At 57.8% G+C, this 25,582-nt stretch overlaps 1 protein-coding gene across 4 annotated transcripts; it reads left to right on the top strand.

The window, feature by feature from the left end:
- On the top strand, window positions 1-24,131 carry HRH2 (histamine receptor H2). Of its 4 annotated transcripts, none has more exons than XR_008446001.1 (4): window positions 1-150; window positions 8,793-10,467; window positions 17,690-17,869; window positions 21,199-21,286. XR_008446001.1 is itself a non-coding variant. In XM_054038441.1 (3 exons), the coding sequence occupies exons 2-3, from the start codon at window positions 9,362-9,364 to the stop codon at window positions 21,386-21,388; spliced, it is 1,296 nt and encodes a 431-aa protein (XP_053894416.1). In that variant the 5' UTR covers window positions 1-150; window positions 8,793-9,361; the 3' UTR covers window positions 21,389-24,131. The 4 variants fall into 4 exon arrangements, 2 of the variants coding, with proteins under 2 accessions (XP_053894416.1, XP_053894417.1); XR_008446002.1 differs by lacking the exon at window positions 21,199-21,286 and adding an exon at window positions 18,247-18,977; XM_054038441.1 differs by lacking the exon at window positions 17,690-17,869 and having other exon boundaries at window positions 21,199-24,131.
- Window positions 24,132-25,582: the final 1,451 nt, after the last annotated feature.

Raw genomic sequence — 25,582 nt, 5'->3', positions numbered from 1 at the left:
TCACGTGGGCGGGGAAGGCGCCCGGCTCCCGGCGGCTCCCGGCGGAGCTGCGCTTAGTTCAAACCTGCCGCGGAGCAGCGAGCCCGGCGAGCTCCGCGCCCCGCTCCCCCGCACACCGGCCAGCAGCGCCCCGGGTCCGCGGGCAGCCAGGTAGGGGGTCCGCGGTGCAGCGGGGGCGGGGCTCGGTCCCGTTCGCCCCCCCCGAGCCCATCCCCGGAGGATCGGGGCCGCAGCGGGCAGGGGCCGGCCAAAGCCCCCGGCTCGGGGCGGGGGGAGAGCCCGGAGCCCGCCGGCGGGGAGGGAAGGGGGGACCCTGCACTCGCTCTGTCCCCTCGCCTGGAGAATCAACCCACCAGCCTGGCAGCCGCAACCCAACTTCTGACATCCCAGAGACGGGTACCGGGGCCTGGACACCCCTGCCCCCCGGCACACGCCCCAAAGGGAGCGCCCCGAACTGCCCCTGGCAGGTTGTCATGGCGGGGGGGGGACGGTGGTATCAGCCCTGACTCTGGTTTAGGGCTGGGCTGAGATTTGCCCAGCAAGATTAACCCCGCTACGCCCCTCTGCGACCGGAGTCTCTCCACGGGTCACAGCAGCATTTCCCGACAAACCGATACTGCCCCGGGCAGAGGCGCCCTCCAAACAGTCGGCTCGACCGGGCGCTTGGCCGTGTTTTCAGCCCACGTCTTTGGGGTCCCCTGGCCACCTGCTGAGCCCCTCCCCCCAGCTGAGACCCTCCTCCCCTAGAGCATTATGCCAAGGCCAGGGTGCCCACAACAACCCTCTGGGGAAAGAAACGTGGTGCCCACACCTTCTGCTAACCTCCCCCAGCCACTGCCAGGGGTCCCTGGGGGAAGGGAGCCCTCCAAGCCAGCAGCCCCTTCTGCTCCCCACGAAATGCACACAGGAACGGGGCAGCGTTGTGTTGCTGCTTTGCCGTGTTGTGATTGTCTGAGCACCCCGCCCTGCACTAGCCCTGGTTCCCTGCAGTGCCTCTGGGGGCCATGGGTGTGGCCCTGCCTTGGGGGCACAGAGCTTGCTGGGGGGAGGGGGTTGAGCTGGGGGGCGAGAGAGAGACTTGTGATGGGGTGTATTGCCACTGTGCAGGTACTGGGGGGGTGGGGAGGAGATTCCAGTGTGTCCCAGATCACACACCCCCGCCCCGCTCCCTCCTCAACCTCACTCGCCCCCCCTCATTTCCCCCAGATCACTAGGCAGAAACTGCACAGAGCACAGGTGGGGAGAGTGCCCCTGCGGAAGGGGCATGGAGGGGAGTGAGCAGCGGGGAGCTGGGTTGTGGCGGGGCCGAGGGCTGCACAGTGTCCCTTGGGCGGGTGCAGGAAAGTTGTACTGAGGACTGATGGGGAGACACGGGCCAGCAGGGGAAGGGAGGGGAGCTGTCCCCTGACAAAGCCCCTCTGGCGGATTTCTGCCAGAAGGTCACTCTTCGGGGCAGCTGAGAGTGTGTGAAGCAGGGCTCAGAATGGAGGTGACCGTGACATTGACCAGCAGCTGGAGAAAGCGGTTTCCACCCCCGCCGCATGAGATTTTGGTTTTGCTGACATCCTCTCTCAGATCCCTTCCTTGGCGTTGGTAAATTTAAGTCTTGTTCAGATTGAGAAGGACAAAGAGTTGGTCGGGAAGCTGGAAGCAGCACTGTCAAAGGGTTCCTGTTAGACCCACAGAAAGTCACCGCTCTGGGGTCAGTTCAGTCTTTAAGGCCAGCAGGGACTGTTGTGATTACCCGGTCTGAGCTCCCACAGAGCACGGGCCAGGGAACCTCACCCCGGGATGCCTGCCGCCAGCCCAGTCATTTCTGCCTGAGCTAGTGCCGGTCTATTGGAAAGAGAGTTATAGCACTCCAGTGAGGGAGTAGCCACAGGACCCGCAGTTGTGCCCACGGTTAACGGCCCTTGCTTAAAAACGTGCAACTGACAAAGTGCAGAACCAAAGACCGACCCGCAGGTCTCTGCCCCAGGGACGTACCATCCTCCCAGGAGGGGGCTATACATTGTGCTTGAAGTTTGATCCCCCGTCCAATTCACCATTCCTGATCCGGCAACGGCTAACCATTAGCCTGGCACGACGGAAGGAGCTGGCGTGTTTGCCAAGCCCTTGCTGCTCTGAAGAGTTTTCCCTAAGGGAGACTGCTGCACTCCCTCTCCACCTCCAAACCACGCAAATGTATTGTCCCCTTACTAACACTCAGTGGGGGGGTTGGTGGCTAGCTCCCAGTACTAAAAGAAAGGGGAAGGGTCCAGGGGAAATCAGGACCCTGAGACTGACCATCCCCAGGAACAATGGGGAGAGGCCAATGCTCTAGGTCAGTCTGATTGACAGGGCGGGCAGCTAATCAGGGAGTCAGGAGGCCGGGGGGGTCCCGTCCTCTGCGTGAGCTGGAATTGCCTGGGTCAGACAGAGTAGGGCTGAGCTAAGGGGAGAGCAGGGGCCTGAGCTGAGCTAAGGGGGGCAGGGCTGTGCCAGCCAGAAAAGCAGCCCACAGAACAGACCTGCGCTGGGAGCAGAGCTGCAGCGACCAGAGCCGGAGGGGGCAGAGAGGCAGCCCAGGGAGCTGGAGGCAGAGCAGCAGCCGTGCTGGGGCTGGAGCCGTCCGGAGCCGGGGGCGGTGAGCAGCTGGGGAGGGTGAGGGGGACCCTGGGCAGTGGGTCCAGCGCAGGGAGACGCCCCCAGCCAAGAGGCTCTGCAGGCCAGACTTGGAGGGGGATCGTAACCCTGACAGGGCGGGGGCGAAGCTGGGAAGAAGGGTCCTGCCACCTAAAGCCTTAGGGCGTGTGGCCACCGCCAGAGCAAGTGACCGACCCGCAGCGTCCCTGCAGCACGGCCGGGGCCTGGGCAGGGGCCTGGGACTTGTGAGGAACAGATTGTGAACTGCCCGGACATCCCAGAGACGCTGGCTGTTTTCCCATTTTTTCCTTATTTTTTTTAATTGGTTGCTGTTTAATAAATTGTATTTGCTTAGAAGGGTATGGAATGATCAGTGGGTCAGGGAAGTGTCCAGTGCAGACAGAGCACCCCGGCGTGGGGACACCCTGGCCCCTGCCCTAAGGGACCACGACCAGGTTGGGGGTCGAGCCGCCCAGGAATCCTGGGCTCAGCCTTGTCGGGGTTATGAGGAAGGGGAGCCAACGAGGTCAGGCAGGGCTCGGGGGAAAGGGAGTGGGAGCGAGGACTCAGATGGTAGCGTGTAAGCCAGGAAAGTTCCCCACAATAGCAGGACCATCCCCCGCTTACACAAATAATATCTGACTTAGTGGCTTACGTGCATGTGTTGTAAGCAATTCACATTTGGCAGCCTCAGCCGCATTCTTTTCTCCTTGACCCTCCTTCCCCATGAAGCCGCCCTGTGTGCTCAGTGACTTGCCCTGGATCAAAGGGAGAGGCCTGGGGAACAGCTCCGGGGTGATCACCCAGCAGAGAGGGGTAGAGGCTGTCTCTGCTGTGCTGGCTTTCCTCTCTGGGGTTCACAGCTCCAAGCACCTGCATCCTGCAAACACCCATGTCCCTGGAGGATGGCTCAAGCTGCCTGGTCTTTGCAGGGCCCTTTGACTTGAGGAGGTGCTGGCCCGGTGCTGGCAGTGCGGCTTCCCAGCTTCGAGCCAGGAGCTCAGTAGTTCTGGAGGGATGCAGAGGAAGGCTGAAATGAAAATATCCTTGGCCCAAACTCCGCCCAGGCCCCACCGCTTTCCTGGGACACCAGCTGAATTCCAGGGTCTCCCTTTCCTTGTCTTCGGCTCTGTGTTTCCCAGTGTCGCTGGGATGGGACACAGCTGGGACCCCGCCCAGAGCGGAGACTCTCCCCATTGTTCTGCCAGGGAGCCCATCTCAGGACATTGCCCCGTGGAAGAGATTAGGGTACCCGCTGCAGGTGTGGATGGAGCCTTCCCTTCCTCTGGCACCTCTGTGCCGGGGCTGGGTCAATCCATGGCTTGGCAGTGCACAAGGCCAGTGAGTCCAGTGCCTTGCCACGGAGCAGCCCAGCTGCCCCTGCACAGGCTGTGCCCACCGGGGGCGCCCAGCAGTGTGCCTGGCAGAGGTGCTTTCTACCCCATCCCTACTGCGAGCACCAAGAGCCCTGAACTTTGCATGCGTAGCTGGCACGCTGGCCCTTTGCGGTTCTCATATAGCAGAGAGGGACATTGGCTTCCCCTAGGTTAAAGAGACCCAGCTCCTTCCTGGTGGCATTGTGAAATGCATTCTGCTCCCACTCTGATGCAGGAATGTAATTAACAAAGCAGGGGGAGACTCGCCTTCTCATTTGTAATCCTGAACTAAGTAGCAAAGCACCAGAGATGAACCCGTTAAAAGGTGCTAACAGCCAGGTCCGCAGCCCATCCATCCATCCATCCATCCACGGAGCTGCACCTTTAGGGCGGGTGGAGCTGAAGTGTTGGTCTGGGAAGGAGGAGGTTACGCCGTACCAGCCTAATCTAACCTCCCCAAGCCTGGGCTGGATTCCCCACGTTGCTGAACGAATTACAGGCCTCTTGGATATTCAGAGTCTAACTGTTCCTTGTCAATTGTCTTCATGGCACCGATGTAATGATGGCGCAGGGTTTGAACTCCGTCCCTTCAGCACCACCCTCTCCTGCTTGAGCTGAAAGAGTAATTCTGTTAGCTGCTAGCAGTAGTAGGGTGTTATCCTCTAGTGGATAACGGTGTGTGACACATGCACATGCTGATTCAGTGCATTACACTGAATTTGACTTATCCTGCCACTGCCAATTTGTTGTTGGTAGCAGGGAAAACAAGCCTTTCCCTTGGAAATACCTTTCAGTGGGAGCAAGCCGCCCTCCTCCTCCCACCAGTCAGCAAGTGGATTGTTATTAAGTGTTCTTTGCTTCCTGCCTTAAACTTACTGCATGCCGGTGCTATGCGCTGCTAAAAAGCTGCAGCATTCCAGCCCAGAGAAGGCTGCTTTTCAGTGGGAGCTGAAGTGGTCACCATCTATAGCTGTGTATCAACATCCGTAAAACTCTTGGGAGTGGCAGGTTCCGCAGAAGCTGCGATGATGAACATTGTTCACTCACCTTTACAGCTGCCGAAAAATGATCAGAGATGCTCTTCCCCCAGCCCAAGGGCTGAGGGCATTGCTGCCACGCCCCGGTGTGTCTCTGGGATGAAAGGACTAATCTGCGCCCCCAGGTTCACTCGGCGCACTGCGCTCCCACTCGTGTGCCATGCGGGCCCATTCATCACGTTCTCGGACGTTCCACAGCTTCCCCACAGCCAGATCGTTCCCCTGGGGGGGACGGGGACCACTCAGAGCTGGGCCACGGGTGCAGCACACTCGCCCTGTGTATGCCCTAGCCCAGAGCTCGGTGCTTCGCCTCCATTTTTCCCTCATGCAGAACCAGGAAATCTGTGAATGATTTACTCATCTTATCTCTCAAACCCCGCCCTATGCTTGGCTCTGGGATTTTTGACTTACTGCCAATGCTATAAAGCATCTCTATGAATCTTACATTTTAATCGGATCTGTTTTGTTTTTTCCTGGCAAAGAGAGTGAATTGGAGTCTGAAAATGTACCTGAATCATCTCCCTGATCTGGTGCATTTACACACCTGGAGTTACTGCTCTTGCTTCATCTCTGCAGTAACTTTCCAAGGCTTCTCCGGTAGCTGGGGGTTCTGGTGCCAGGTCTTTGCGCTCTCTGCAGGTGCATGGATGGCAGAGAGCCTCTTCCCATTTGCACTAGGTAACTCTGTCGCTTCAGTGGAGTTACCCAGGCCTAGGCCTCTCAATCTGTCCACAGGGGGAAGTCTCGCCAGGCCCCTGATCGTCTCCATGTGGAACACACACATCTGGGGAGAGAAGGAAGGAGGATGTATTGTCCTCTTCAAAGCCAGTCCGTCTGAAAGGGAAAGGGGGTCACTGCTCAATGTGTGAGATCACACGTTCACTTTCTCTTAAATCAGCGGCTCTCAAAACGGGGTATACAGGGTCTTCCGGGGGTACATCAACTCAGATAGAGATTGGTCTAGTTCTCCAACAGGCTACATACAAACCACTAGCAAAGTCAGGACAGACTAAAATTTCATACAGACAATGACTTGTTTATCCTGCACTGTATATACTGACATGTAAGTACGATATTTATAGTCCAGTGGATTTATTTAATTTTTATATGGTAAAATGAGAGTCAGCAAGTGTTCAGGACTAGTGTGGCTGTGACACTTTTGTATTTTTATGTCTGATTCTGTAAGTGAGTAGTTTGTAAGTGAGCTGAAATTTGGGGATACACAAGACAAATCAGTCTCCTGAGAGGGGTACGGTCGTCTGGAAAGATTGAGAGCCACTCTCTTAAATATTCAGTGATACAAACACTTTCCTGGGAGGGAAATAGATGAATCCTAGGGCTGGAAACGGGGAAGTCCTGAGTTCTAATCCTGATTCTGACTTCCTCTGTGGCCTTGGACAAACGAGAGCTGCTTCCTGCCTCAGTGCCTCAGTTTCCCCTTCCCGGAGGGGATAAATAATGCTGCTTGCCTGCCACTCAGGGGATTGCAAAGGTCCATTAGCTCGAGTTTCAAAGTGCTTTGGAGACAAATCCCATGGTGATCAGCTGCCAAGCACTCTTTTGTGTTGTTGGAGTTTTAGTGTTATCTTTACCCTACCTATTTCTGCCCTACCAGTGAAGGACACTTCATTGTTTAGAGATTGTCAAGCCAGCCAGGCACAGACCCGTCCTACCGGCTTTCCCCAGGGGATAGCTTAGTGAGAGCAAGGTGGTTTTCCGTTTGACTGCGTGAGCCAGCGTGGGGAAGATATTGCTTCCTTTTCATGGTAATGGTATTTCTGAACTCAGACAGGTCTCTTGAAGTTATTTATAAAATAACCACATGCCTGCAGAAATGATCTTTCAGCCGAGTGTAATTCTCTTGTTTGCTTTTTAATCATACAAGAGTTTCAGAAACTGTTTGGAAGAGACTCTACTCATTTCACTGGCAGGTCTTCACTAGAGCACATCACAAAACCACATGACTCTCATTAAAAGAAGTTACAGTCGTCTCTAACGATGCCGCTATTGCAGCATTAACCTGATCGTAAGCTGTGGGGCTTGGTTCTGCTCTTGGTGTAACTTCATTGATTTCAATAGCCTGATTCACAGCTGTGTCACTCGGAGCGCTATCCGGTCACAATTGAGTTGAATGCGGTTGCTTAGGCTTTGCTCAAGAGAGATCCAGCTAGTGGGTGCTGCAAGCCGAGGTTGGGGAGCACTGGCAGAGGCAGTGTGGCCAACTCTTGCAATACCTGGTGTTTCTCTTAAGCCCCAGCTGCTGGAGTCATGGGCTGATGGGAGAATTTCAACTTTCATTTTTAACTAAGGACATTTCTTGCCCTACTGTTCTTGGAGGAAAACTTGAAAACGTGACCCCTAAAGGCAGGAGGCAAACAAAAAGAACCCCCAGATTTAGCATTTGTAAGCCAACCTCATGATTTTTGCCGCTTCACTTATGGTCCCTGAACACTAGGAGTTTTCCGAGCTTCCCTGTCCTTTGCCAGGATGGTGCGTGGCACTGCCTAGCTGTGTCAGCTTTTCCATGCAATACAGTCACACGCACAACTGAAAATAAGTACTTGGCTACCCCCACTGCAGGGAACGAAACCCTAATGTGCAGACTCTCCGTGCAGCCAGGAGCCACCTTGCACTGCATGAGTTCATTTGCCCAAGGTGAGTCTCAGGGGAAGAGTCACTTGATGGGGTTAATTAGGTTCACAGGAAATCCAATTTGTTTTTTAAGTTCACACTTATTAGTCATACTGACTGAGCCCTGCAGGGGAAGGGCAGAATCATTTCACTTGTTACAAAGGGAAGCGGATTGTTACTAGTGTGCATGGCGTGCTGGCAAGGCACAGGGAATAGTGCAAATAAAGAATGGAGGCGCCTCCCCCAAGGGACTTTATTGTTCCGATCCGGACAGACTAGTTGAGGGGCACGTGTAGGGCAGCAGGCGCTCCATCTGTGTGCCCGGGCAGCTGTAGGAGTCACTGTGGAAAGGCTCTGCTTGGAAGCAGTACTGGAGAGGGAGACTGCGCCAAGCATAAGCAATGGCACGAAGAATGCACAAATAGGCTACAGTTTCCTTCTCTGAGACGTGTCCTTGGGAGCGCGGGCACTGACGTGCCTGTCTCCTTCCCAGAAATGGCAGGTGCTCCTACGTGCCAGCTCATGGCTTGGGGGAGTGCAGGGAAGCTACTGGGTGGTGATGGTTCAAAGAACCAGCCAGGGACAACATCCTGGCTTCTTAAGCATGAACTTCCTTGCTCAGAGCAAAGCGAGAGCGAAAAGGTCCGTTCTGCTGCCGGCCTGGACACCTGCCATTTAGCGCTCTGTAGGGCGGAGAGCAAGATCTGGGGTCTGGGTTCCAGCTGCAGGGCCCAAGTCTCCCCTGTCTTGCGCTGATTTGATACCAGGGCAGCTCCATTGACTTCAGATCATGGCAGCTGACAGCCGCATAAGTGAGCGCTGGCTCCCGCCCCCCCCACTTCCCAAGCTGCTGGCAGCGGGTGGCGGGAGGTGCAGATTTGGTTTCTGGTCCGTCCCTCCCTTCCCAAGGGGATTGGGAAACGCCGCATTGATCCGAGTCCCCGAGAGGAACAGGCGAACAGAGCAATCCCCTGGAGTTGGCTGCAGGGGCCTCGCTTGGCTCAGCCAGTGATGTTCCTGGGGTGGCTGGAACCCCCAAGAAGCCATTGCTGCTTTCTGCAGCAGACCCCAGCCAGTCCCCGTTGCACTGGCTGCAGGCCTGATCCTTGCCCTTTCCTTGCAGGGTCCGAGTGGTGAATGGTGGCTGCAGCCCAGGGCCAGAGGCACGGACCAGCCGGAAGGAATGATGTAGCAGAATCTCCCTCCCTACCTTCCCCAGCCTGACCATGTGGACGGAGCCAGGCATGGTTGAGACCCTACGCAACTCAGCCCCTCTTAATTTCTCAGAGAGAAGGAGGAGAAGAGCGAGGAAGAGGGAGAGATTGAGACTGAAAGGCGGCTGCCAGAGAAGCGCCTGGCAGCTAATGTACTGATCCCCCTCTGGTGCCGATACATGGGAGTGATCTCTGGGCGTTATTTCTGCATAGAGCCCACATCCTCTCCTAGTTCTGGGTGCAGAGTCCCCGACTGGTTCCTGGCACCTTTACGGAGACAAAGAGCAAACAAGTGAACACAAATCTCTATGCCCAGGGTGCGGGTGCCCGAGTGCGAGGCTGGTTTGAGTAGGGCCCTGGGGACATTCGTTGTGGGCTCCAGCGGGACCCTCTATCCAAGTAGCTGCAGAGCTCAGACAGAGCTGGGCCATCATGGGGGCCCAGATGGGAGAGGACTGATTGCCCGCGTCTCCTTGTCATGGATCCATGTCCGAACGGCACAGCTGCTCCGAAAGGCATGGGCTGCAAACCACAGATGGTGCTAATTGGGATCGTGCTCACCGCACTCATTGTGGTCACTATCTGCGGCAACGTGGTTGTCTGCCTGGCCGTCTCCTTCAACCGCAAGCTCCGTAGCCTGACAAACTGCTTCATCGTCTCCTTGGCCATCACCGACCTGCTGCTTGGCCTCCTGGTGCTGCCCTTCTCCGCCATCTACGAGCTCACACACGAGTGGCACTTCGGCCCCACCTTGTGCAACATCTACAGCAGCCTGGACGTCATGCTGTGCACGGCCTCCATTCTCAACCTCTTCATGATCAGCATAGACCGGTACTACGCCATCACAGCCCCGCTCCGCTACACCCAGCTGGTCACCCCTCTGCGGGTGGCCGTGGCCATGTTCGTCATATGGGTGGTCTCGCTGATGGTCTCCTTCCTGCCTATCCACCTGGGCTGGAACACCAATGGCACCGGCGTGCAGAACACGGGCTTGAACAACAGCCTGGAGTGCAAGCTGGCGGTCAACGCCGTGTATGGGCTGGTGGATGCCTTGCTCACCTTCTACCTTCCCTTGGTCATTATGTGCATCACGTACTACCGGATATTCCGAATAGCCAGGGAGCAAGCCAAGAGGATCAACCATGCCACCTGCTGCAAGGCCGTCAGCCCTGCGCTGCTCATTGTGAAAGAGCACAAGGCCACAGTGACGCTAGCAGCCGTGCTGGGGGCATTCATCGTCTGCTGGTTCCCTTATTTCACAGTGTTCACTTACCGAGGGATGGTGGGGGACAAGGTGGATGAGACATCCCAGTCCATAGTTTTATGGCTGGGCTATGCCAACTCAGCCCTGAACCCCATCTTGTACGCTGCTCTGAACAGGGACTTCCGGACAGCCTACCAGCGCCTGTTCCACTGTCGAAGGGTGGGGCCCCTCTCCAGGACCACTCCCCTCACCCCCATACATCTGCCCCACTCCAGGGCGAGAGCCCGCAAGCAAACACGGAGCGTGCAGGAAGATAAGCCTCTGAGGATGCAGGTGTGGAAAGGGAAGGAGAACTCACTCACTCGAGAAGCCACGGAAAGGTAATGCTGCTCCCTCATGTTGGTTTGGTGGGGAGGTCCAGGATGGGGAGGGGGAGAGCAGGGACAGAGACATCACATGGCTTCGGCTTTATGTCCAAATTCGTTCTGGATTTAGGCTTGATTCTGCCAAAGGCACAGGACACGCACCCAGTGAGCTTGGATGCTATTGTAATATCTCTGGCCACCTAGGTTTTGCACAATATGGCCCAGGTAACAGCAGGGATAGAACTCACTTCCCCTTGCTCTGCTAGCACGTGAGTGACAAGAGAATAGTCCCTTTGTAGTGTGCAGTATAGGGCCATGGACACACAGCTGGGCAGTTCTAATTCCACCCACCAGAGGGCAGTGGTGATAGCCAGTTTGTTACAAGACCAAATGTGAAATGACCCCTTCAGTCCCTCTGCCCCTTCCCGTAAGCCTGTGAAGCTGGATAATAGGCTGAAGAAGACGGGGAGGATGGGGGCTAATAGGAACTAGCCCGGATTAGCTCAAGAGTCATGTTCAGCTCCAGTGGGGGAGACAGCTGGCTGCGTGTTCCCTTGCAGCCCTTTTGTCTGTTGCCACTGGTACATTTCAGCTCTTGTCATGCTCTGCATCTTAAAGCAGGAGTGGCAGCAGCATCTACCGCTGCGGTTAGAGCACGAACATTGGTCCCTCGAGCAGCGCAACGGGACAGAGGGAGAGTGTCTCTCCGGGGCAGAGACATCCTGCAGCATCTCCTTCAATTCTGGGACAGGGGTTGGGAGAGAATTGGGTTTTTCTACAGCACAGGGAGCCCCATGCGTTCTCCTGAGCCGCAACACTGGGAGCCCAGAGCACGGCCATCCGAGTCCCTACCCAGTAGGGCAAGGCTGAAGCTGGCATGTTCACAGCCTGTGTATAAAGAAGTTAGCTCAAGCATAGCATAGCCTCGCGGGGAGGTTGCAATGTGACACTGCACCCGAGAACCCCAAAACAGAGAGCAAGGAAACAGGCTGCTCCCTAAACCAGAGAAGCACTACTCCCCCCACCTTGTTTTACGCTGCGTCTTTCCACCCTGGCTGTCTGCTGCTGGAATCGGGCCGCCCAGATCCCGTGCCTTTCTCAGAGCCCCCTGCCTGCAAGCAGGGCCAGGAGAGCCCTCAGCCTTCCAGTGATACCACTTCCAATGTACCCCAGCAGCCGATGCTAATAATACAAGAGGCAACCCTAGCACCTGCCAGCTAAGGTGCCCACCAGTAAAAATACCACTTGCACATTACAATGCCGTCTGCTGGAGGGTCACGAGGCACTTTACTGACATTCTGAATGAGCCTCGCGGGGGCGGGGGGAGGGTTATCCTCTGCATGTTCGGGTCTGGCCACCCTTCAAATGCTGCAGCAGCTGTAGTGCGTCAGTGTAGACAGAAGAAGTTTCCCATGAGCTGCGTTAGCCACAGGCCCATCTGGTCGTAGCTACTAAACCCCAGTGCTCCAGCTGCAGGTTTCTGTTGCTGGCGAGTTCAACCATGTTCTGCTCTTGTTTCCGAGAAGAGTCAAGTCCACGCTAACTTAAGGCGGGGTGCATTGGCTTTTCTTTTGGTTCATATGCAAATGTGCATGCAAATTAGGCCATTCCTCAGCATCTCAGACTCAGCGCCCCGTCCCATACGCTGACCATCATCACTTCCATATTGATCCGGACGAGCAGTGGAAGGGAGGGACCGAGGCAGCGGTGCCTAGAAAGTCCTACGGTTGCTGCAACCAGGAGGCTTGGGAGAGGCTAGGGCAGGTTACCGTGTGAGGCTTCACCAATGTGCTGGACTGAGCCACAGCTGGGAGCTCTGACCCAGGCCCTGCCAGCTCCCCTGTTCCCCAGAGCCCGGGGAGGAGAGTCTAAGGGATAGAGGGAGCGCCGAGCTTCCCACTCCCGTGAAAGAGAAAGAAAAAGGAAAGAACGCAGCTTGTTTTCCTTCCTCGCTGCGAGTGATTCCTGCTCCTTGCAGGCCTTTCAGCTGACCTCTGGGCTGCAGCCCAATAAGTGGCTCAGAAACGTTCCCCCCAGCAGATAGCGTGTACTCCCCCCGCCACCTTTCCTGGGAGTGCCAACAAAGGGCCAATTCTTGCCTTTATCCTGGCTGACGCCGGTGGTGGAGAAGCAAGGGAGCAGGTTTCCTACCCCGTGGCTGGAGAGTATCACTCGGGTGCCCTGCCCCAGCCTCTGCCGGGATTGGTGCTGCTCACCCGTGTCCCAGAGTGCCCCACACATGCCCTCAAGCCCCCATTGAAGGTACAAAAGGCTGGACCCCGCGTGGTAGCCTAGCAAAGAGACCCCAGAGGAGTAGCTGGTCCAAGCATCAGCTCCTCATCGCTGAGAGCCCCAGGGTCTACTGCACGGGCTGTGATTGTAGGACATCCCCTTCCCACCGCCAGGCTCAGCCCAGGGAGTCTGTGCTCTCCTCTGGTCCCAGTGATCCCGGCTCTTGCCAGGGCTCCAGAGAGAGGCTACAGCGAGCTCAACCTTTAGACGTCCGGAGGAGGGATCTGCACTGGGTCTCCATTGCTACATAGTCAAAGTGCTGCAGCCTGACCTGCTTTGCAGGGCTGGTTCTGGGGAGTGCCGGTTCTGAAAGGCCTTCCTCCCCTGAGCGTGCCCAAAGAGAGCTGGGAGAGGAAACTCTGCCCCCAGGCAAGGAGCACTCTGTTTATCTGCAATAGCTTCGTGACTTTAATTCGCTCGATAATTGTAACTTTGATCGGTTCTTCTCCCTGGTACCGTTTGGGCAGAGCCCTCTGCGGTGCTGAGAACAGGAGAGGGAAGGCAGGGCAGAGACCCACTGACATCGCAGCCAGGGGGAAGGGAGGTCCTCTTCCACCTGCAGCTGGCTACTGGGAAGTCGCCTCCGAGGAGGAGCTGGAGGAGAAGGGTCAAGGCTCGCTCATTTCCATGGCCTTTTGAAAGCAGTGGGAGCAGCCAACACCCATTTCCCCTGCTCCTGCCTGTCTCCTTCGCAGATACCGGATCCCAGCCACCCTCTGTCTGGCCTAGGGTGAGCAGATGTCCCGATTTTATAGGGACAGTCCCGATATTTGGGGCTTTTTCTTATCCCCCCCCCCCCACACACACACACACCCTGTCCTGATTTTTCACACTTGATGTCTGGTCACCCTAGTCTGGCCTAGTGGCCTTGCTCTGGGCCGTGGAGGCAGGCCTGGCTGGGTCCCTCTGCATTCACGGCTCTCCATTGACAGCGAGCGAGAGCGGGTGAAAGAGGGGGAGCTATTCAGCATCTCTCAACCCTTCATTCCAGGGTAGATCTCACCACAAAGGGAACGAGGGTTTGAAGCTTTTCCGTTGTTGAATTCTCTTGGAGCAGGATCGGGAGGAGTTTTCACTGCTGCTCGGGTAGCCGGGAGGTTTGGATGCCAGGACGCTGGCTGGGCTGGATGGCTACAAACAGATCTGAAAAGGGATCCGGACTGGAAAATTCTGGCCACATTTTCTTTTGAAAATGAAGGGACCAGGTTTAACACACAGGCTTACGCCTGTTGACACAGAGCGAGCGAGCGCACTCGTTTCAATTACACGTGCTTTCCCCTAGCCAGCATTTGGCCGGAGCGTGATGGGAACTAGCCCCAGTTGTAGGCAGAAGCGCAGCAAAGGGATTGCTAAAAGAAAAGGGGCTGGGATGCCAGTAATCCCAATTTTCCAGCCAAAAGGGGAGGGCGGGGATGAAGAAACCCAAGTGAACTCCGCTCTCCCCATGACGTGAGAGGGGCAAGGGTGCACTTCTCAGGCAATTGTACTAGGCTAGGAAAAGCTCTTGCCAGCTGGGAGCAGATTGGTTCTGGAGCTGCCAGAGAGGCGGGGGATGGATAGTGCTGGTTTATTTGCACAGGGAGCTGCTGTGGAGGACGTAGGAATAGCCTGACTGGCTCTGAGACCTGAGCTCAGCGCCTTGGTAAACGTCAGTGAGGCAGCAGTAGGCCCAGGCTTCGTGCAGCACGATGCGAAGGCTGGGGGTGAGCTCGGCTCCAGCCGGGTCACGGTGCTGTAGTTATTCATTATTATTGTTTTGTGTATGACCAGAGCATCTTGAGGGGCCCCAGGGAGTTCACAGCCCCGAGGTGCCAGGCTCTGGGCAGACAGGCCCTGCCCTGAAGAGTTGGACAAAGTATCATTAGCCCCATTGTACAGATGGGGAAGTGAGGCACAGGGCAATTCAGTGATTCACCAGGAGAGTCAGGGACTGAGCCGAGGGCCCCTGAGTCCCCATCCAGCCCCCTTACAGACTCTCCCCGATGAACCATATTCTGGCCTGCGTCTTCTCAAGTCCATCTCCGGGTTATCTGAGGGCCCCACGAGAGAGAGGAAAAGTGTCACCATGAAAGCACCCGCTTGAAACTGACAAAGCAGCACTGGGGCCATCCGCCATCCCAGGGAGAGCACAGAGCCCGTTTGAAATGCACCATCAACCGGAAACAATCTGCTGCCAGGGGAGTGAAATGGTGCGATCGGTGTGAAACCACAAGGGAGGAGCTGAACCCAGAGTCACCCTGCAGCTCGCTGCACTGGAGAGCACTAGTCATGCTGGGTTTTCTCTTTCCCCCACCCCAGGAGGGGTTCCCTGAAGCCCCACTCCCCCAGCCAGGGGCCCCCACTGCCCCTTCCTGACAAAGAGCCTGCCCCCGCTGCCTGGCTCTCTGGCAGAGGGAGGAATGGACAGGGAGGGGCTGGTTCTCCCCACCTGTAGCAGGAGGCCCCATCCCTGGCAGTACCCCAGTGGGGAAGGTGGTGAGCTCAGGAGCAGGGCTGGAGCCTCCGGAGCCCCCGTGCAGCCGCTCATGAACTGGCCAGAGAGGTGCGCCCGGCACCGCACTGCAGGACCCCCCGTCTCTCGCCAGGGTGCGCGAAGCTCAGGGGCTCTAGGCTCCATCTCACATCCCCCACCGCGGGGCCGGGCAGGACTGAGGCACTGGTTTGGCACATGCTAAGGTGGCAGGGCAGACAGGCTAGAGGCAGCCCCCGCAGGGCCCTGACCGGGATCCCCCCCCAGCTTCCCGGGTGCTGGGGGCTGTCTGCAGAGCTAGGGCCAATGGGCTGGGATTTCTCAGCACGGTCTGTCGCAGCGGGGCGTGGCCTCCTCCCTCAGTGCGGTCCCATCTCTAGCAGGCCTGGGGGGCTAAGTGGGGCGAACCGAGGATCAAAAGAAAACCCAGCAGTAGGCTGGCAAATTGCACCAAATGCCACTAATCATGAACAATGAGCACGGCAGCCCCAAGGAGCCGTGGTCTCCTAGGAGGACGCTGCAAAGAGAGCCAGTTATTAGCTGCCTTGGTGCCCCATTCGAAGGGCATGTGGGTCCTTCTGTCCTAGAGCTGGGAGCCTCCTTCCTCCCAAGGGAGGGAATTCCGTGGAGACGGACAGGAACCAGACCAGAGCTGGGGGCAGAGCGGGGCTGGGTGGTGTTCCCTCCCCACCCCCATGGGGGCTGGCTGGGGCCCCACCACACCCCCCTCAGAGGTTGCACCCCACAGTTTGGAGACCACTGGTCTAAATAGATGCAACTCTGCTGACTTCAGTGGCATAGATAAATTCAAGAACTAGATACATTCCTGGAGGATCGGTCCATCGATGGCTATTAGCCAGGCTGGCAGGGATGGTGTCCCTAGCCTCTGTTTGCCAGCAGCTGGGAATGGGCGACAGGGGATGGATCACTTGATGGTTACCTGTTCTGTTCATTCCCTCTGGGGCACCTGGCATTGGCCACTGTCGGTAGACAGGATACTGGGCTAGATGGACCTTTGGTCTGACCCAGTCTGGCCGCGCTTATGTTCTTAGCTTGGGTGCCGCCGAGAGCAGAGTGCGGTGTTAGCAAAGGGGCCACTTTCCCCTGATCTTAGAGCCGCAGCTGGTCTGTTCTAACTGGGACCGGACTGAGGAGCTCATCGTCCTATTTATCTGAACACTGAAATACAGAAAACAGGCTCGGTCCAAAGCTGAATTAGAAACTAGATGGTTTCATTTTGCCCTGTCCATAGCGCACTCCCCTGCAGTCTGCTGGATTCTTTGTCACAGCCGAGCATTCGCAGGAGAGACCAACATCCGTGATATTCTGTTAAACTCAGAACCTCCCTGGATAGCAGAGACCCCTTTTCCCCAGGGGTCAGCCCCCCACAGCTCCCAGTCTGGCACCTAAGTAAGGGGCCAGGTTTTCAAAGGAGCTCAGCTGATTGGAGCTGCTGGGGCTGAGTTCTTTGTGTTCAGTGAAGTGCTCGAGCGGGATCGGCTCTCTGGAAAATCAGTCTCAATTGTGCGTGCTGGGCACTGCTGGAAATCCGGCCCATTATCCTCCGGTAGGGCAGAGCTAGAGACTGGATCCGCAAATACTGCCAATGTTCTCCGACATTCAAGGGGATGCCACCTCCTGGGACAGGGAGTTCAACCCTGGCCGCTCCATCTGCAAACAGAGAGAAAAGGGGGTGACACACATCATTAGAATCCTGGGGAGATTTCCAGGGGAAGAGCTGGAAAAGATTGGGGCTGGCTAGAGAGGAGTTAACTAAAAGGGGGGACGGCTCAGATATGGAAAGTGATGAATGGGACAGAGGAGGGACCTCCCCCTCCCCCCTCTCAAAACCCTGGGGAAAGGCAAGGGAGCTCGTTTAAAACGGATCAGAGGAAACTGCTCCGTTTGCACAGCTCAGAATTCTCTTGGAACTCACGGCCACTAGAGTCCAGTGAGATGGAAGCTTAGCAGCTTCGGACAAGGACTGGACGTTTCTGTCGCTCGTGGGACGTCCCCAGTGATCTTAGCGAGGTTAGAAATGTATAAAAGGTTTGACTGTCAACCCGGAACAGAGAGAGGCTAGGTAGCCAACGCCACCTTCTCACACCCGCCAACACACAGGCAGTCCCCTGCTCCCTCCCTGCGGCAGGCCAGGCCAGGCCAGCATGTTCAGGGGCACTCGGGAGTCGTGGGAAGAGAAATGCTCCTTCCCTGGGGAAATAACCACATTACCGGCCACAAATGGGGCTGGTTTGAGTTGCCCAGCGGTCACTGTCATCCTGGTTCCTCTCCAGCCTGCTCCGCTCTCTCCCGGCGCCAGGTGATGCAAACCAGAACGCCGGGGGCACTGCCGGGTCTGGTGCAGCGGAGACACGTGAGAGTAACAGGCAGCAGCCCGGAGCCTCAGCGGAACAGAGAGTGTCACCGAGTGACTGAGTGATTTTTATTTTTTGTCTTTAATTTAATCCTCTCCAGCTCTGGAGTTTTTCCCTGAGTCTTGGCCAGCCCGCTGCAGTAGGCTCCACTCTGGGACGCGCACTCTCAGCCTTTGATTCCTGGCTGCCCTCCTCCAAAAACCAACGAGGACAAACGTTAGAAGGTCCCAGTTAGATTTGCCACTGGGGGAAGCCTAAAGGCAGAGGTGGGGGCCACTGGGTGAGTACCTGGACAGCGATGCGCAGTGTGGGAGCTTGGGAAGGGCGAACGCTCTCTCCCATGTGCTTTCGGTTGCATTTCCTACCTTCCCCCCACCGCCCCAGCAGACCCCACTGCGCTGCGTGCGAGGGGCTAGTCGAGCCAGGCTCAGCCCCAGGCGTAAGAGAGCAGGAGAGGAAATCCCATGAGAGAGAGAGGCGCTAAGCCATGTTGAGTCTGGGGCTGGCGGGCTCGGCCTCTGCATATGAAAGCACAGGTCCCTTCCTCCCGGAGTTCTATTCCTGGCACGTCTTGGCGGACAGGTTAGTGTAGATCGGCACCGGGTGGAACTGATTGACAGACCCGATGAATGAGTTTCACATACTTCCATCTCGCAGTAACAGGCCTGGAGCGGATCTATTTGCAAACAACGCCAGGGCGCAGCTGTCCCTCTCAGCCACTGACAAACCTGTAACTCCCGCCTACGCTGGACGAGTCTTCAGCAATTTCCAGCAGGTTGATTACTTTCCGCTGACTTTCCAATTGGCCTGCACCAAGCTATTCTGCCTCATTTCCTGGGCTAACCCCAGTGGAAACCGATAATGTGAACTGGCGCCGTCTACCCCAGAGGTGGCTGCATTAGGAAATCACATTGCTGGAGCACTTGGGATGATTGCCTTTGTCCAAGCCCATTTCAGCTGCATAAAGATACCAAAAGCTCTGGTGTAATTGTTTTAGGAACAGCGCCAGCGTAGCGGGCTTGCTGCTGCAGTGTGCCATTGTTAGCCCTTCTCCCGTGCTCCCCTGCCATAGGGTGAGGGGTTTATAGCCGGCCCCTGCAGTTCTGTGTGTGACGATGCCTCTAAACTCCACGGAAAGCGGGTCTGAGTCACACATGGAAAAGTAGACATTTGCAGCGGGAGACTTTATTTACCCTCCATTGGAAAAACTGGGCAGCGCTTAGGCAGCTACGGTCACAGTCACCTCTGCCGCTGGCCCACACATCCCGCCTGCTGGTACTGCGGCCTCTGCTTTATTGACTGTGTGGCAGGGCAAACATTGGGGTCAGCTGTCTGCTGAGAGCTAGATACAGTTGTTCTGCTGGCTCCACACCGGGCTCTTGTAACCTTGGACATGGTCACACTGGGCCGGGGGACGGGCTCCCTCCCTGTGCTCGCAAGCCGAGCAGGCCGGGAACGTGCAGCGCCCGAGGCTCTTCGGGCTTTGGCGCCAGGCCCACTAGTCAGCAGGGCGCCTGGGGAATCAGGGAACCACTGCTGGAGGTGCGGGGACGGTGAGCTGAGTGTCGCTTTAGCATGCACAGCGGTGTCACAGTGCTGCAAATCACCAACCCCTGAGGTCTCTGCTCAGCCCCTCCAGCTGATTCCCACCTCCGTCAGGAGTGGGGCACTCTGCTGACCGCGGGAAAGCTCTCATGCCTGGAGAGGGAGGACAGCGTTGAGGGCTCTGGGAGCAGCAGGAGCGAGGGAGCCACCGGCAGCCCAGTAGTGCAGGAGACGTTTCGGGCAGGAAGCCAATTCCAGCTCTGCAGCTTCTGCCAGTGGGCTTTGCTGGCTCTTACCCAAAATAAATTTCCAGCAATTTTCTGTCCATCTTTCATTGCTGGCTTCCTCCTTCCCAGCCTTCCGGTCTCTCTTTCCCTTCCTGGTGCAGCCTGGCAGACGCATGGTAGAGGACATTGGCACTAGCTGCAGGAGACATTCCCCAAAGTGTCCAGCCTGGGAGGAGGAGAGTATTGATCATGGCCTGAGTGGGTGGAACAAATCCGCTCCGTCTCTCCCCCCAGTCTATGCTCTAGTGCAAAGCACAGGCTGTAAAGGGGGAGGGGGGTATTTGGCATCTCTCTAAGGCCTTTGGAGGGAGGATAGCGCTGAAAGGATCATAAATTATCACCCTTTTACAGAGGGGAAACCGAGGCACGGAGCAGTTAAGTGACTTTTCTCAAGGCCATACACTGAATCAATGGCAGAGCTAGGACGAGGGCCCATCCTTGGCTCTTACCACTAGGTGACACTACCCCTGCTGACCTGCTCAGTGCAATGTGGCACACAGCTGGGAAATGCAGAGGCAAAGCAGGTGGAATCCTCTCCCTGACAAAGCCCCAGGCCAAATGCTGCCAGGGAGGTGATTGCACAGTCCTGGGCCACGGGGGGAACCGCAGGGCATAATATGCTCAGCCCCAAGGCTGGGTCTCCCTGAGCATCCCCCTCCTAGCCCGTAAGTGCACATTCCGATCTGCTCTTTGAAACATTCGAGACTCAATTCCCAGGAGATTTCTCCCGGCAGTACGTGGAAAGCAGCCGAGCCACTGAAAGTTGGCTGGTTTCTACTTTCCCCCTCCGTGTAGCAAGTGCCTGCTGTCCCAGGTCTGACTTCTAGGGGTGGGGCCAGACTACCAGCCGTCCCTCCGGAGACCTGGACCCTACATGACTGCATCACGCTGAAAGGCAGGAGATCTTAGACCTGAGAGTGAGCAGATCTGAGCTCCTCACTTGGCAACAGATTTCCTCTCCGAGCCGCGTGGGCAGTGAAGGGAAGTGCCAGTGTGCACTCACACCAATCTCAAACCTGCCTTGGGCATAACCCTGGCTGGAGCTCAGCTAGCAGGAATCCCTGTGAAACGCACCTGACACACTCAGCTGTGAGGAACTTCCAGGTTGCGTATTTGATTCCAGCCAGGTATTCACCGGGGGTTGTTTGAAAACCTCCGTCACCCAGTCAGGGAACAGAAACAGCACCCTGTGACGGCCCATTGCTAGCCAACCCAGGGCAAACGTTGGCGTTCAAATACAGAATCTGCACCCCGCACCCTTTGCACGGGATGCGTAGAGCTGGAAAGTCCCGGCTCATTTAGAACGATGGAGGCCATGGGTCTGCGTCGCGGACAGAAAAAGAAGCAAAGTTCAGTCAATCCGTAATTCCTGGCGCAGTGGCCAGGTGATGGTACCAGGTCACTCCCACACCTTCCCAGGGGGGGTGGAAATGCAATGGCATCGCTCTTCCCTCCCTGAACTGTGCTACTGACAGGGTTCCCAGCCTGGGTCCCCCTCTGCTCCTGTGGGAATGGCCAGGGAGGTCGGCTAGTCTCATAAGGGGGTCATAATCCCTGGTCCCTGCGGCTGCCCCATGGCTTTGGATGGGAGGGTGAAGCTGCCAGTCGCTATCACACAGGCTGGGCTCAGAACTTGCCCTTGGCTTTTCCTGCACTCGCTGCCCTTTCCCCAAGGTTTCCTGCAGCCTCCCCTTCAATTTGGGCCCAGGAAAGGGGCTCTGGGAATGGGGGCAGTTGGGGGAGGTAAAACTAAACACCACCCTTGTTCCCTCCCCAGGAGTCCCGCCCCATCATCTGGCTCCTCGTCCTCCTCCACCATCCTGTCCTGCTGGAGAGGCCTCTGGCTGGCCAAGTTCCTTCCCAAGAGGGACATGTGGATCCCAGCGTGTGAGGAGCCAGCGACAGAGCTGCAGAAGAGGGTGAAGCCCCCAGCACCCCCTAGGGTCATTTACTGTGTCTTCTCCTGAGCCAGGACGGATGGACCAGGGGAGTGCTGAATGCCATCAATACCGGACAATACTTGCTCAGGACCCAGAACCCAGCCGAGCACCACGTCCAGCATCTCCAGGGCAGAGCACTATGGGGGGTGTTTGCAAACCCAGGAACATGGATCTGTAACATAATCCACCGTTCTGTGTGGGCGTGACCCTGTGTGGGCACGGCTGTGGGTGTGCACATGGGTGTATGTATGTACGCACCCCTGTGTGGGCACGGCTGTGGGTGTGCACATGGGTGTATGTATGTACACACCCCTGTGTGGGCACGGCTGTGGGTGTGCACATGGGTGTATGTATGTACGCACCCCTGTGTGGGCACGGCTGTGGGTGTGCACATGGGTGTATGTATGTGTGGGCACGGCTGTGGGTGTGCACATGGGTGTATGTATGTACACACCCCTGTGTGGGCACGGCTGTGGGTGTGCACATGGGTGTATGTATGTGTGCACCCCTGTGTGGGCACGGCTGTGGGTGTGTATGCGATTGTGCATGGCTCTGGGCTCACGTACAAACCCGCCTGTGCACTAGAGTGCAGGTGGAAGGAAGGGCTCACGCCCACCTCCTCCCCACACAGCCTGGATCGTCTGATCCCTGGTTCTTGATCCCACTCCAGGTGTGGGGCAGAGAGGCGAGAGAGGCGGGGAAGAGAGACCCTACCCCCTTTGCATGTGCCCCAGCAGAGCGGGCTCTGGGGGCCGGCACGGGCTCTCCCTGCCCACACCAGTGCATTGTCCCTGTCTCCCGATGTCTCTGTTAATTCCCCTTGTCTAATACAAATGTCCCTTTTTCCCAAGCACTCTACACATCTGCACGTATTCCAGGTCTCCCCACGGCCTAACCCACTGGTGTCCTGGCTTCACACATCCAGCCAAGGGGCTGGGTCGGGTCAGCCTCCAGCGAGGATCGACCCACAGCAGGAGTGTGGGTCGGAGGAGAAGGCAGAGGCATGACTGAGAGGCTCAGGAAGGGGATCCCAGAGCAGAAGGTCTGGAGATGGATGGAGTGAGGGGGGCTGGTGGTAACTGTGTCCTGGGGAGACCCAGCTTCTCCCGCTCCCTTTCCGCACCCCGGCCTGAGTCTAGAACAAGCCAGGTGGCCAGTGCTTGTCTCCCAGGCTGCATGCCCCGTGAGCTGGGAGGGGTCAGTGCCCGCACCTGCTCAAAGGGCAGGGAAGTGGTGGGCGATTACACGGGACAGTTCACCACACCAGGGCCGTGTGCCTGGCGAGGAGCCGCTATTTACCAAGGGGTCAGTTGAGCGCAGCGTCCCGCTCTATCAAATGCAGCTAGGGGCCCCAGGCTACACGGCTAAGGTGTCGGCTCGTGCTCTCCTTGGCTTTCTTCGCTCGGCCAGGGCCATCCGGTGTTTAGACCCTGGGTACACGCTGTGCTGGAGAAAGTGGCTGTTTGTTGTTTATGGCTCTAATCCCCGCAGGTGGCCAGTGCACAGGGACCTGCCAGCCGACCTGCATTGCAGAAGCAGGGCAGCTGTGCGGCAATCTCACTTCCCAGGCCGGGCAGTCTGCGGAGCCGCCCTGGCTGTTGTGCCGCCGCAGGATACTGGGTTCGCCACCCCCACCCCCGTCTCATGCTGGCCGGGCGCCCGGTCTCCGAGCCAGGCCCAACAATAACGGCCTTGCATTTGACTCCCAGACGAGCCGCTCTGGGGGCTGGACGAGGGAAGGCCTGGGGCAGGGCACTGCCAGCCGTGCTGGGCGTGGTGAAGGGGCACTGCTACACCTCCTTAGAAAGAGGGGAAGGGCTGGGCTCAGGGGGCTGGGGGAGTGATTGACAGCTGTCACTCTGATGTGCCTGATCAGGAAAGGTTAGTATATAGATATGGGTGGGGACAAATTAAATTATTTACATCTGGGGAAACAAGCCTCTCCCCAGAACGGCGCCCCTGCCCCTTGCTCTCTGCCTCTCCTTCTCCCCACCCGACCCCCTCTCCCGGCTTGAGGCGGCTAGGTCAGCCTGTGAGCGCGCGGGGGCAGGGACCGTGTTGGGTCAGTTCAATGAGATGTGAGCCGGATACCCGGTGCGGAAGAGAGGGAGGAGCTGGACACTCGGGGCTGTGCCAGGGTGGGTACAACCCACCGGGATGGGGTGTTGGGGGCTGGGCCCCCTGTGTCCCCACAGCCCAGTGCAGGTGGCACTATATCCCGAGGCCATCTCAGGGTCCCAGGCACCCTTTTCCCTTGTCTCTGTTTGGGGAGATGCTGTTCATGGCTCCTGATAACCTGAGACCTGGTGTCCGGGCAGCACCATGTGCTACCGAGGCATCAACGCGTCTGCATGGCGCACTCGGGCCGTGCCAACCCTCCTCCCCGGCTGAGGAGATTTTCCAGCTCGGTGCCAGGGTGGGGTGCATCCTGAAGGGCTCCTAGCGCGAAGCCCCGCCCTGCTGAGACGATGGGGACTAGCTGGGGGACCCAGCAAAGAGCCAGGGCCTCAACTTGGTCTACAGGGTACAATGCCTCCCCCTTTGTGCCCTACCTGTGTGAGCCCCAGGGGGCTGCAGTGGGTGTGGGTGTGGGTGTGCGTGTGTGTGTCAGGCATTTCCTGTGGGCCAGCGTTAGTCCCTGCATCTGCCCTAAGGCCGGCCCTGCATGGCGACACGCCTCAGGCTGCAGACCCAGCGTGAGGGGAAGCCCCTGGGCGCTATCTCTCAGCACCAGGTCAGGAATGAATAAAGCTGACCCCTCCTGTCCTGCGGCGAGTGCTGATGTCCGATCCTTCCCCTGTGGGGCCGCGGGGGCTCCTGGCCCCGGCTCTCAGGCGAGCCGCAGGCAGGTGGGGTTGTTAGAGAGAAGAGGGGATGGTGCAGCCCCCTGCCTGGCTGTAGCATCGGCCATTCCCACCCTGGGTCTTTGCCTTTCCCGCCTGCTTTCTTGAAATGCTCCCGGTGGGTGCCCGGGAAATGGGCTCCGGGCGCAGCGTCTCTTGCGATGAGCCAATGGCTGAGAGGAGGCTGTTTGTCAGACCAGGGCTCCCAGGGCATTTGTCAGTCACTGGGCTGCTCTCCCCTGCAGAGACGTGTGGGCCCCTGACCCAGTCTGTGGCAGAACAGGGATGGCACAGCCCAAGCCAGGTCCAATGGCAGGGCGCAGCGCAGTGTGTGGCACTGAGGGTGCTCCTGCCTTGTGGGGTCCAGGCATCTCACCGCACTAGCACACACATTCGTCCTTTGCCCAGCTGCTGGGCAGGGTGAGCATGACGCTGCCTGCCTCCCACCCCGGCAGCAACTCCCCCATTTCACTCCCAGGGCCCCTGGAGCGTTCGGAGATCGGACCCATCTTGGTGTCAGCACAGCTGGGAAATGCTTTTCAGGAGAGCAGCCCCTAAACCTTGCTGTCCGCTCCGGCCCCAGCGTGCGCCAGGCAGAGCTCGCTAGCAGCCGCTCGCTGCCGGAAGGAGAGACGGCTGCAGAGCAGAAAGGGAGAGCATCCGTCTCTGACTCCTGGGCTCAGCATTAGCACCTTGGGCTCGGGAAAAGCGTCGGCCAAAAGGGCCAGAAGCAGCGTCTCAGTTTGGGGGATTCCCAGCTGGAGACCCCGGGAGGCTGATTTTCAGGGAGACTGAGCAGCTCCAGCTCCAGCGGGCGTCACAGGGCTGCTCCTTGGTGCCCCTCCAGTGGTGCAAAGGGGCTAGAAAGCAACCCCAGCAGGGCACGTGGGGAATTATTGGGTGGCATGAAGCCAGCCCTGAGCCTGTCAGCCCCTGGCGGCGCTGGGGACGGGGGAGTGCTAACCTGCCGTACACGCCCCATTGTCCCCACGCCCCGGTGCCACACCCAGCCCAGCTCAGCCAGATCTGGGGCTTGCAGGCAGCCGGAGCCAATGGCACAGCTCCCTCACCTCCGCAGTGACCCACCCAAATCTGCTCCCTTCCCCCAGGGCCCAGACGTGCCGTCGAAGGGGACACGGGGTTATTTTCCTCCCGGAGGCCTGATGGCCATTTCCAAGCGGAACCGGAGGGAATAATGGCGGTGACTGATGGCTGGGTCAGAACTGGTTGGTTTTGTGTCCTTCCCCCACTGGCTCCCTGCCAACCGTGTGCCGGCGCCAGCCGCCGATGATGCCAGGCAAAGCTCTGCTGGATGGGACGTCTGGGCTCCAGGAGCGGCGCCAGGGTTTTTGGCGCCATAGGCGGGGGTCCTTCCGCA

This window comes from Malaclemys terrapin, chromosome 8 (assembly GCF_027887155.1).
Source record: "Malaclemys terrapin pileata isolate rMalTer1 chromosome 8, rMalTer1.hap1, whole genome shotgun sequence".
In the NCBI taxonomy this organism is placed as follows: domain Eukaryota; kingdom Metazoa; phylum Chordata; order Testudines; family Emydidae; genus Malaclemys; species Malaclemys terrapin.
This window is presented reverse-complemented; position numbering and strand designations above follow the sequence as displayed.